This window comes from Hyperolius riggenbachi, chromosome 9 (genome assembly GCF_040937935.1).
Source record: "Hyperolius riggenbachi isolate aHypRig1 chromosome 9, aHypRig1.pri, whole genome shotgun sequence".
NCBI classification, from domain to species: Eukaryota; Metazoa; Chordata; class Amphibia; order Anura; family Hyperoliidae; genus Hyperolius; species Hyperolius riggenbachi.
In genome coordinates, this window is record NC_090654.1 from 75079300 (window position 1) to 75092290 (window position 12991).

A 12991-nucleotide genomic window follows, 5' to 3' on the forward strand; every position below is an offset into this window, starting at 1 on the left:
TCTGGGGCCTCTAAGGCAAGTAGAAGAGTTCATGTTGTCTTTGTCTTCCACTCTTAGGTGGTCATGTGGTCCTCTTCGCTGCTTGTCCCGTCTGTGCATTCGTACAACTGTAAAGTGGGGAATGAGGGGAATACCGCTTTACGGAGGACAGATGAGCAGTACCCCGGTCAAACTGAGTGAAAGCAAGGGGAGTCAAGACTAGCTTGTTCTTCTCTGTGTGGACACCCAGGGAGCAGGAGGAAACCAAAGTAATTTATGACCACTCCTTTTGTTTATATATTTCTGATATAAACAGCTTGTGTGGAAGTTGTTGTTGTTGTTGTTAGTGTGAGTAGTCTATTCTTCCTCAACTTACACTGAGGATTTACATGAGCTAGACTGCCGCTGAACTCCAGGGGCCCCTAGGGCACTTACAGAGTTTTAGGTTGTCCTTGTCGCATAGTCTTAGGTGGTCATACGGTCCTCTTCGCTGCTCATCAAGTCTGTGCATTCGTACAACTGTAAAGTGGGGAATGAGGGGGCTACCGCTTTACGGAGGACGGATGAGCAGTACCCCAAAAAACAAGAGGAAACCAAAGTAATATATGACCACCCTTTAAAACACACATACACTGACTGACATACACTGACAGCTTTTACCCCAGACTAACTTACCTTAACTGACTCATACTGACTGATACCCAGTCCCAGACATACACATTGTGACAGACACACACTCACTTTAGAATGACATACCCAGACCAACACCTCATCCCATGGACTGTAGCATAGTGCTAACCACCGAGATGAGATTAGGATAAGATTAGACCTACCCACACACACACCAAACGCTTGAACAGGGCATATTGGTGAGCAGCACCACTTAGGAGCAGGAGATGTAGGATTAGATTAGGTGTTACATATCACACATGCACCCCAACACTAGAATAGCTTTCAGGGTGACTAGCGCCAATTAGAGTAGGCCAGCATAGTGTAGTGTAGGCCCCGCCCGAAGAGAGTCTACCTTGTCGCTGGTGGGCGGGCTTACAATCCTGTTCGCGAAACGTGTCATTTTTGCCAACTGGATTAACCAAAAGACTCTTACTTAACCATTCATGCCTCCAGGACGTAGTACCTACGTCCAGGAGGCCACGTGCGCGGCCGCGCGCTCCCACGGCCGATCGCGCGCGTGCACGAGCGTGACCGGCCTGCGGTTCATTAGCCAGGCAATCAGTGAATCGGGCTATGGTGCCCGATCACTGATTCCTCTCCCCCGCAGAAAAAGCGACAGCTTCTCTCGGAAGTTTCGCTTTATCTGGCTTCAAGCGTCCCTTTAAGCGTATGTTACCTTTAGAGTGACGTCATGTAAACAAACTCATGGCTGCCATCTTGTGGTCAAAAAGTAAAATTACAACTAAATGTAAAAAATAAAATAAAAATGCACATATATTTACCCCAAACAAATACTATTTACATCCCACCCTCCCAAAAATACCCAAATAAAATGTTTAATATATATAAAAAAAAAACCATTACAATTAAAAAACCAAAACATGTAAATATTTACCTAAGGGTCTACATTTTTTAAATATCAATGTAAAGATGAAATAGTTCTATTTTTTTTACTTTTAAACTTGTAAATAGTGATGGATGCAAAACAGAAAAAATGCACCTTTATTTCCAAATAAAATATTGTCGCCATTCATTGTGATAGGGACATAATTTAAATGGTGTAATAACCGGGACAGATGGGCAAATACAATACGTGAGTTTTAATTATGAAGGCATGTATTATTTGAAAACTATAATGGCTGAAAACTGAGAAATAATGATTTTTTCCCATTTTTTTCTTATTCTTCCTGTTAAAATGCATTTACAGTAAAGTGGCTCTTAGCAAAATGTACCACCCAAAGAAAGCCTGATTGGTAGCGGAAAAAACAAGCTATAGATCAATTCATTGTGATAAGTAGTGATAAAGTTATAGGCTAATGAATGGGAGGTGAACATTGCTCGGATGCATAAAGTGAAAACGACTGAAGGCTGAACTGGTTAAAAAAAAAATGCATGATCAGTTCTGTGGCCCAAGTCATCAATTTTAATGTGTTTTTTTATTTCTTCCTGTCTCGAGGTAAATCACTCATTCCACAAAAGTAAAGAAGACCCCAGGAAGCAGTTTTGACTTTCACTTAAGGATTTTAAAAATGATTTCTTTGTGGTTCTTAAAGAACCACTATCACAGAAAATTTAAAAATGTAAAATACATGTAAACACATACAAATAAGCAGTGTTTCACCCCGATTAAAATGAGCCCTAAATTACTTTTCTCCCATTTTGGTGTCACTTACAGTAGGTAGTAACAATCTGACGGAACCAACAGGTTTTGGTCTAGTCCATCTCTTCATAGGGTATTCTCAGCATGGCCTTTATAACTTTCAAAGACACTCCTTAAAAATAATTTATATAAAGATGCTGGCCAGCCTCCCTGCTTGCTGCACACTTTTTTAGCAGTTAGACGGAGCAACTGCCATTCACTAAGTGCTTTTAAAAATAAAGAAAACCCTAAGAACCCCCCACTAGGAGATGGGCTAGTCCAAAACCTGTTAGTTCTGCCAGATTTCTCCTACCCACTGTAAGTGACAGCAGCATAGGAGAAATGTAATTAAGGGCTCATTTTACTCTGGAAGAAATGTACTTCTTATTTGTATGTGTTTACACGTATTTTACATTTTACAATGTTCAGGATAATGGTCCTTTAAGCACCTGAGGAACACATGTTTATACCCCCCTGGTGACCAGGCCATTGTTTACATTTTCACACTTTACAACTTTAATGGTTTATTGCTCAGTCATACAACTTAGCACCCAAATGAATTTTACCTCCTTTTCTTCCCACTAATAGAGCTTTCTTTGGGTGGTCTCTGATTGCTGCTGCGATCTTTACAGCCATTAGGAGGGACAGTTAAGTGACAGGGCTGTCCTCTGTACAGCGATGCGCTAGATTGCAGCACTGTACACATATTTATTAGCTGTTTATGTCTTTAAGTCAGCTTATCAGCTCCGATTGTGACTGACAGGCTGAAGACGAAGCTCCGCTTTGTTTACAGCAGGGAACGCGTGCTCGAGCGAGCGCTCATTCCCTGCAAATCTCGTTCCTGGGAAGATCATGCCACCTGGCGTGAGCAAAGAACGAGTAAGCCACTCTGCCACTTGCAATCCTGTGTTAGGCGGTCACAGAGTGGTTAAAGTGATCTGGAACTCAATTTGCACTTCTTTGCAGCCATGGCGACAATACTCTTCTGAGTACAAACTGCTTAGAAACTCACACCTGTTTGGAATTAGAAATTGATTGGCTCATACAATTCCTTTTAAACAGTGCACCTTGCCTGTCTGTTTGCTGATCCATTCCTTCCAACACATTTCCTACATTACATTCAGCATATTGCTCCACCCCCTAGTATCATCTGTGAAGATGTGCTGAATATGGAGAAACCCCAAAAAATGGCCACTAAAATAATGACACGTCATCATTCTAATTGCCTAATTATGCTTCTGTCATGTTTTAATTTCTGTTACTTCTCCCCATTACACCCTGTTGTTTATTTACCATGCCTTTCTCATCAAATGTACAGCCATGCATCAGCCACATGCCAGAGTGTCACAGTAGCCAGTGTGGCAAGATGATTGGTTGTGTCCCTGATGACATCAAAATGGGCCCTGATGACATCACAATAGTCAGAAAAGCATAAATAGGATGCTCTGGAGTCTCTTGAAGCAGATGATGTTAGACCTCTGGGGGCTCCTGGACTGTGTTAGGTGTGCAAGGTGTCTTGCAAGGCGGCTATGGTAACAAAAAGTGCAGTTAGTTAATTATGGTATATTTTTTTTCTTTGGATGGCTACCTTAGCTTAATATAATAGGTTATATTTGTTGGTTGCATGGTTAGGTTAGTTATTTGTAGTAGATTGTTTTTTGTTGGTTGGATAAAAAATTATAGCTAGCTTCCGACTGACATTTATGCTCCATCTCTCCTTCTATTAACGCATTTCTGATACAGTTTATTTGTTTGGCTGGAACTACTATTATTTGCTTAGTGTAGGTAGCCCCTTCTTCCTCATCTTACAATGGGGATCATTAACCACTTCCCGACCGCCTAACGCACGGGGGCGGCCGGGAAGTGGAATAAAATCTATACCAGTACCCTCAGGCTGCGCTTCACAATCCCTTCGGCCAAGAAAAACGTTTACACAATCCAATAGTTCAAATTTCAGGTGGTGCGCACCATTTAGACAACCACGTCCATATACTTCAATATTCCCTATAGTTGCGCTCAATCCCTTGATCCTCACATCCAGATTCCAGGGACCAAATAAATTTTGCACCTTAATGAACAAAGGATATATATAGTGTAATATGTATTGACAGAGAGGATTAGCACCCTTTTAGTGACAGTCACACTCTGGGAGCAGTGTATATGTATAGACCAGGGTTAGATGCCTGACACCACCTATATCAAGCACTCCCCCCCCCAAGTTATCCCTGCTCACCAGCAGCAAGAACACAGCAGGTATCACATCCAGTTCACCGCACTGTTAAATGCTCAACGTTGCAGTCACCAAGGTGTATATGCTTTGGACATAATCTAGGGCTCAAATAAGAAGGATCATGTGTAAAACCGTATTATTTAATAAAATGTTAAAAACAGTAATGCCCGTACATGAGAAAACAAGTAAACAGCTTATATATCACCATCTCTGGATCAGGAAGATAGCAGATATAAGCTGTTTACTTGTTTTCTCATGTACGGGCATTACTGTTTTTAACATTTTATTAAATAATACGGTTTTACACATGATCCTTCTTATTTGAGCCCTAGATTATGTCCAAAGCATATACACCTTGGTGACTGCAACGTTGAGCATTTAACAGTGCGGTGAACTGGATGTGATACCTGCTGTGTTCTTGCTGCTGGTGAGCAGGGATAACTTGGGGGGGGGGAGTGCTTGATATAGGTGGTGTCGGGCATCTAACCCTGGTCTATACATATACACTGCTCCCAGAGTGTGACTGTCACTAAAAGGGTGCTAATCCTCTCTGTCAATACATATTACACTATATATATCATTTGTTCATTAAGGTGCAAAATTTATTTGGTCCCTGGAATCTGGATGTGAGGATCAAGGGATTGAGCGCAACTATAGGGAATATTGAAGGCCGGGAAGTGGAGCCCGCAAGGACCAGCTCACCCACAGAGGCGGCAGTCCTTGTAAGGGCATGGGCGGCATCTGTGACGCGATCCTCCGCCGGCGCCTGTCTCCGCATACCCGCCGTAACATCCCGCCGGCCATACTGAAGCGCCGGCGGGATGTTAACCCCGCGATCGCCGCATGCAAAGTGTATAATACACTTTGTAATGTTTACAAAGTGTATTATACAGGCTGCCTCCTGCCCTGGTGGTCCCAATGTCCGAGGTACCACCAGGGCAGGCTGCAGCCACCCTATGTCGCACCCAAGCACACTGATTTCTCCCCCCCTGCCTCATATCGCCCACAGCACCCCTCAGACCCCCCCCTGCCCACCCCCCAGACCCCTGTTTGCACCCAATCACCCCCCTAATCACCCATCAATTACTCCCTGTCACTATCTGTCAACTCTATTTTTTTTATCCCCCCCTGCCCCTTGCCCCCCCTAATCACCCCCCACCCCTCAGATTCTCCCCAGAACCCCCCCCCCCCCCTGTGTACTGTATGCATCTATCCCCCTGATCACCTGTCAATCACCTGTCAATCACCCATCAATCACCCATCAATCACCCCCTGTCACTGCCACCCATCAATCAGCCCCTAACCTGCCCTTTGCGGGCAATCTGATCACCCACCCACATGAATAGATCGCCGGCAGATCCGACATCAGATCACCTCCCAAGTGCAGTGTTTACATCTGTTATCTACCCTAAACACCCACTAATTACACATCAATCACCCCCTATCACCACCTGTCACTGTTACCCATCAGATCAGACCCTAATCTGCCCCTTGCGGGCACCCAATCACCCGCCTACACGCTCAGATTGCCCTCAGACCCCCCTTATCAATTCGCCAGTGCAATATTTACATCTTTGCTTCCCTGTAATAACCCACTGATCACCTGTCAATCACCTGTCAATCACCCCCTGTCACTGCCACCTGTCAATCACCCATCAATCACCCCCTGTCACTGCCACCCATCAATCAGCCCCTAACCTGCCCCTTGCGGGCAATCTGATCACCCACCCACACCAATAGATCGCCCGCAGATCCGACGTCAGATCACCTCCCAAGTGCAGTGTTTACATCTGTTATCTACCCTAAACACCCACTAATTACCCATCAATCACCCCCTATCACCACCTGTCACTGTTACCCATCAGATCAGACCCTAATCTGCCCCTTGCGGGCACCCAATCACCCGCCTACACGTTCAGATTGCCCTCAGACCCCCCTTATCAATTCGCCAGTGCAATATTTACATCTGTGCTTCCCTGTAATTATCCACTGATCACCTGTCAATCACCCATCAATCACCCCCTGTCACTGCCACCCATCAATCACCCCCTGGCACTGCCACCCATCAATCTGCCCCTAACCTGCCCCTTGCGGGCAATCTAATTACCCACCCACACCAATAGATCGCCCGCAGATCCGACGTCAGATCACCTCCCAAGTGCAGTGTTTACATCTGTTATCTACCCTAAACACCCACTAATTACCCATCAATCACCCCCTATCACCACCTGTCACTGTTACCCATCAGATCAGACCCTAATCTGCCCCTTGCGGGCACCCAATCACCCGCCTACACGCTCAGATTGCCCTCAGACCCCCCTTATCAATTCGCCAGTGCAATATTTACATCTTTGCTTCCCTGTAATAACCCACTGATCACCTGTCAATCACCTGTCAATCACCCATCAATCACCCCCTGTCACTGCCCCCCATCAATCACCCCCTGTCACTGCCACCCATCAATCAGCCCCTAACCTGCCCCTTGCGGGCAATCTGATCACCCACCCACACCAATAGATCGCCCGCAGATCCGACGTCAGATCACCTCCCAAGTGCAGTGTTTACATCTGTTATCTACCCTAAACACCCACTAATTACCCATCAATCACCCCCTATCACCACCTGTCACTGTTACCCATCAGATCAGACCCTAATCTGCCCCTTGCGGGCACCCAATCACCCGCCTACACGCTCAGATTGCCCTCAGACCCCCCTTATCAATTCGCCAGTGCAATATTTAAATCTGTGCTTCCCTGTAATAATCCACTGATCACCTGTCAATCACCCATCAATCACCCCCTGTCACTGCCACCCATCAATCACCCCCTGGCACTGCCACCCATCAATCTGCCCCTAACCTGCCCCTTGCGGGCAATCTGATCACCCACCCACACCAATAGATCGCCCGCAGATCCGACGTCAGATCACCTCCCAAGTGCAGTGTTTACATCTGTTATCTACCCTAAACACCCACTAATTACCCATCAATCACCCCCTATCACCACCTGTCACTGTTACCCATCAGATCAGACCCTAATCTGCCCCTTGCGGGCACCCAATCACCCGCCTACACGTTCAGATTGCCCTCAGACCCCCCCTTATCAATTCGCCAGTGCATTAGTTACATCTGTTATTCCCTGTAATAACCCACTGATCACCTGTCAATCACCTGTCAATCACCCATCAATCACCCCCTGTCACTGCCACCCATCAATCACCCCCTGACACTGCCACTCATCAATCAGCCCCTAACCTGCCCCTTGCGGGCAATCTGATCACCCACCCACACCAATAGTTCGCCCGCAGATCCGACGTCAGATTACCTCCCAAGTGCAGTGTTTATATCTGTTCTCTACCCTAAACACCCACTAATTACCCATCAATCACCCCCTGTCACTGCTACCTATCAGATTAGACCCCTATTTGCCCCTAGGGCCCTCAATCACCCGCCCACACCCTCAGAATGCCCTCAGGCCCCAGCCCTGATCACCTCGCCAGTGCATTGCTTGCATCTATTCCCCCCTCTAATCACACCTTGAGACACCCATCAATCACCTCCTGTCACCCCCTAGCACACCTACCCATCAGATCAGGCCCTAATTTGCCCCGTGTGGGCTCCTGATCACTTGGCCAAACCCTCAGATCCCCCTCAGACCCCCTTACGATCACCTCCCCAGTGCATTGATTGCATCTATTTTCCCCTCTAACCACCCCCTGAGACACCCATCAATCACCTCCTGTCACCCCCCTAGCACTCCTATCCATCAGATCAGGCCCAATACAACCTGTCATCTAAAAGGCCACCCTGCATATGACCGGTTCCACAAAATTCGCCCCCTCATAGACCACCTGTCATCAAAATTTGCAGATGCTTATACCCCTGAACATTCATTTTTAGACATTTGGTTTCCAGACTACTCACGGTTTTGGGCCCGTAAAATGCCAGGGCGGTATAGGAACCCCACAAACTGACCCCATTTTAGAAAAAAGACACCCCAATGTATTCTGTTAGGTGTATGACGAGTTCATAGAAGATTTTATTTTTTGTCAAAAGTTAGCGGAAATTGATTTTTTTTTTTTTTTTCACAAAGTGTCATTTTTCACTAACTTGTGACAAAAAATAAAATCTTCTATGAACTCGCCATACACCTAACGGAATACCTTGGGGTGTCTTCTTTCTAAAATGGGGTCACTTTTGGGGTTCCTATACTGCCCTGGCATTTTAGGGGCCCTAAACCGTGAGGAGTAGTCTAGAAAACAAATGCCTCAAAATGACCTGTGATTAGGACGTTGGGCCCCTTAGCGCACCTAGGCTGCAAAAAAGTGTCACACATGTGGTATCGCCGTACTCAGGAGAAGTAGTATAATGTGTTTTGGGGTGTATTTTTACACATACCCATGCTGGGTGGGAGAAATCTCTCTGTAAATGGACAATTGTGTGTAAAAAAAATCAAACAATTGTCATTTACAGAGATATTTCTCCCACCCAGCATGGGTATGTGTAAAAATACACCCCAAAACACATTATACTACTTCTCCTGAGTACGGCGGTACCACATATGTGGCACTTGTTTACACCCTAAGTACGCTAAGGGGCCCAAAGTCCAATGAGTACCTTTAGGATTTCACAGGTCATTTTGCGACATTTGGTTTCAAGACTACTCCTCACGGTTTAGGGCCCCTAAAATGCCAGGGCAGTATAGGAACCCCACAAATGACCCCATTCTAGAAAGAAGACACCCAAACGTATTCCGTTAGGAGTATGGTGAGTTCATAGAAGATTTTATTTTTTGTCACAAGTTAGCGGAAAATAACACTTTGTGAAAAAAAACAATTAAAATCAATTTCCGCTAACTTGTGACAAAAAAATAAAAACTTCTATGAACTCACCATACTCCTAACGGAATACCTTGGGGTGTCTTCTTTCTAAAATGGGGTCATTAGTGCGGTTCCTATACTGCCCTGGCATTTTAGGGGCCCTAAACCGTGAGGAGTAGTCTTGAAACAAAAATGACCTGTGAAATCCTAAAGGTACTCATTGGACTTTGGGCCCCTTAGCGCAGTTAGGCTGCAAAAAAGTGCCAATCATGTGGTATCGCCGTACTCGGGAGAAGTAGTATAATGTGTTTTGGGGTGTATTTTTACACATACCCATGCTGGGTGGGAGAAATACCTCTGTAAATGACAATCTTTTGATTTTTTTTACACACAATTGTCCATTTACAGAGTTATTTCTCCTACCCAGCATCGGTATGTGTAAAAATACACCACAAAACACATTATACTACTTCTCCTGAGTACGGCAATACCACATGTGTGGCACTTTTTTGCAGCCTAACTGCGCTAAGGGGCCCAAAGTCCAATGAGCACCTTTAGGCTTTACAGGGGTGCTTACAAATTAGCACCCCCCAAACTGCGTGGACAGTAAACACACCCCACAAATGACCCCATTTTGGAAAGTAGACACTTCAAGGTATTCAGAGAGGGGCATGGTGAGTCCGTGGCAGATTTCATTTTTTTTTGTCGCAAGTTAAAAGAAATGGAAACTTTTTTTTTTTGTCACAAAGTGTCATTTTCCGCTTACTTGTGACAAAAAATAAAATCTTCTATGAACTCACCATGCCTCTCACTGAATACTTTGGGATGTCTTCTTTCCAAAATGGGGTCATTTGGGGGGTATTTATACTATCCTGGAATTCTAGCCCCTCATGAAACATGTCAGGTGGTCAGAAAAGTCATAGATGCTTGAAAATGGGAAAATTCACTTTTGGCACCATAGTTTGTAAACGCTATAACTTTTACCCAAACCAATAAATATACACTGAATGGGTTTTTTTTTATCAAAAACATGTTTGTCCACATTTTTCGCGCTGCATGTATACAGAAATTTTACTTTATTTGAAAAATGTCAGCACAGAAAGTTAAAAAAATCATTTTTTTGCCAAAATTCATGTCTTCTTTGATGAATATAATAAAAAGTAAAAATCGCAGGAGCAATCAAATAGCACCAAAAGAAAGCTTTACTAGTGACAAAAAAAGGAGCCAAAATTCATTTAGGTGGTAGGTTGTATGAGCGAGCAATAAACCGTGAAAGCTGCAGTGGTCTGAATGGAAAAAAAGTGCCCGGCACTTAAGGGGGGTAAAGCCCGCGGTCCTCAAGTGGTTAAAATGAACCAGCCTGTTAGAGAGAATAAGCAAAGAAAACCTGTTGCTAAACTCTGGGGCCTCTAAGGCAAGTAGAAAAGTTCATTTTGTCTTTGTCTTCCACTCTTAGGTGGTCATGTGGTCCTCTTCGCTGCTTGTCCCGTCTGTGCATTCGTACAACTGTAAAGTGGGGAATGAGGGGGATACCGCTTTACGGAGGACAGATGAGCAGTACCCCGGTCAAACTGAGTGAAAGCAAGGGGAGTCAAGACTAGCTTGTTCTTCTCTGTGTGAACACCCAGGGAGCAGGAGGAAACCAAAGTAATTTATGACCATTCCTTTTGTTTACATATTTCTGATATAAACAGCTTGTGTGGAAGTTGTTGTTGTTGTTGTTAGTGTGAGTAGTCTATTCTTCCTCAACTTACACTGAGGATTTACATGAGCTAGACTGCCGCTGAACTCCAGGGGCCCCTAGGGCACTTACAGAGTTTTAGGTTGTCCTTGTCGCATAGTCTTAGGTGGTCATACGGTCCTCTTCGCTGCTCAACTTAAAGTGGGGAATGAGGGGGCTACCGCTTTATGGAGGATGGATGAGCAGTACCCCAAAAAACAAGAGGAAACCAAAGTAATATTTGACCACCCTTTAAAACACACATACACTGACTGACATACACTGACAGCTTTTACCCCAGACTAACTTACCTTAACCGACTCATACTGACTGATACCCAGTCCCAGACATACACACTGTGACAGACACACACTCACTTTAGAATGACATACCCAGACCAACACCTCATCCCATGGACTGTAGCATAGTGCTAACCACAGAGATGAGATTAGGATAAGATTAGACCTACCCACACACACACCAAACACTTGAACAGGGCATATTGGTGAGCAGCACCACTTAGGAGCAGGAGATGTAGGATTAGATTAGGTGTTACATATCACACATGCACCCCAACACTAGAATAGCTTTCAGGGTGACTAGCGCCAATTAGAGTAGGCCAGCATAGTGTAGTGTAGGCCCCGCCCGAAGAGAGTCTACCTTGTCGCTGGTGGGCGGGCTTACAATTCTGTTGACGAAATGTGTCATTTTTGCCAACTGGATTAACCAAAAGACTCTTACTTAACCATTTATGCCTCCAGGACGTAGTACCTACGTCCAGGAGGCCACGTGCGCGGCCGCGCGCTCCCACGGCCGATCGCGTGCGTGCACGAGCGTGACCGGCCCGCGGTTCGTTAGCCAGGCAATCAGTGAATCGGGCTATGGTGCCCGATCACTGATTCCTCTCCTATGCAGAAAAAGCGACAGCTTCTCTCGGAAGCTTCGCTTTATCTGGCTTCAAGCGTCCCTTTAAGCGTATGTTACGCTTAGAGTGACGTCATGTAAACAAACTCATGGCTGCCATCTTGTGGCCAAAAAGTAAAACTACAACTAAATGTAAAAAAAAAAAATGCACATACATTTACCCCAAACAAATACTATTTACATCCCACCCTCCCAAAAATACCCAAATAAAATGTTTAATATATAAAAAAAAAAACATTACAATTAAAAAAACCAAAACATGTAAATATTTACCTAAGGGTCTAAACTTTTTAAATATCAATGTAAAGATGAAATAGTTCTATTTTTTTTTACTTTTAAACTTGTAAATAGTGATGGATGCAAAACGGAAAAAATGCACCTTTATTTCCAAATAAAATATTGTCGCCATTCATTGTGATAGGGACATAATTTAAATGGTGTAATAACCGGGACAGATGGGCAAATACAATACGTGAGTTTTAATTATGAAGGCATGTATTATTTTAAAACTATAATGGCTGAAAACTGAGAAATAATGATTTTTTTCCATTTTTTTCTTATTCTTCCTGTTAAAATGCATTTACAGTAAACAGTAAAGCAATAAATGTGTATATCTATATATTTACAGTCCTTGGTGTCTGCTTTAACGGAGGCGAGTCCACCACTTCCTTCCAGCAATTTTTTTTTAAAATTTTATGTACTTTTATCCTTCTGGCGCCTCTGTTCACCTACCAATATATGACTGCTAGGAAAGTGTTTTGTAGTGGGAATTTTTTATCAGTGAGGGTTACATTGTCAGGACTGAGTCAGCCACTTACATACCTGATATTTAACTTTTTCAGGCAGAGAAAAAAGAGAAGTAACACAGCATAGCTATTTGTGTGCTAGGCACTGTACATACACCTGTCTATCTCATCATGTCACATGTCACCTCGGGTATCCTTTAAACATTGATGCTTATTGTTGTTTTTGGAAATTAATAAAACCTTTTTTGCAAGTGAAAAAAAAC

General features: G+C 44.2%; 2 protein-coding genes across 4 annotated transcripts in view; both read right to left on the bottom strand.

The window, feature by feature from the left end:
* CHST13 (carbohydrate sulfotransferase 13) overlaps positions 1–12991 on the bottom strand; it is an 841732-nt gene that overhangs the window by 184670 nt on the left and 644071 nt on the right. The gene's annotated exons all lie outside the window — the stretch shown is intronic.
* LOC137531637 (CUGBP Elav-like family member 3-A) overlaps positions 1–12991 on the bottom strand; it is a 131722-nt gene that overhangs the window by 70212 nt on the left and 48519 nt on the right. The window contains exon 5 of one of the 3 annotated variants that reach the window (XM_068251577.1): positions 3770–3817. The exons of the other annotated variants lie outside the window; for them this stretch is intronic. Within the exon in view, the coding sequence (XP_068107678.1) occupies positions 3789–3817 (29 nt within the window). The 3' untranslated portion in view covers positions 3770–3788. Of the gene's footprint in view, positions 1–3769; positions 3818–12991 lie in introns of those variants that run through there. 3 annotated transcript variants of the gene reach the window in all.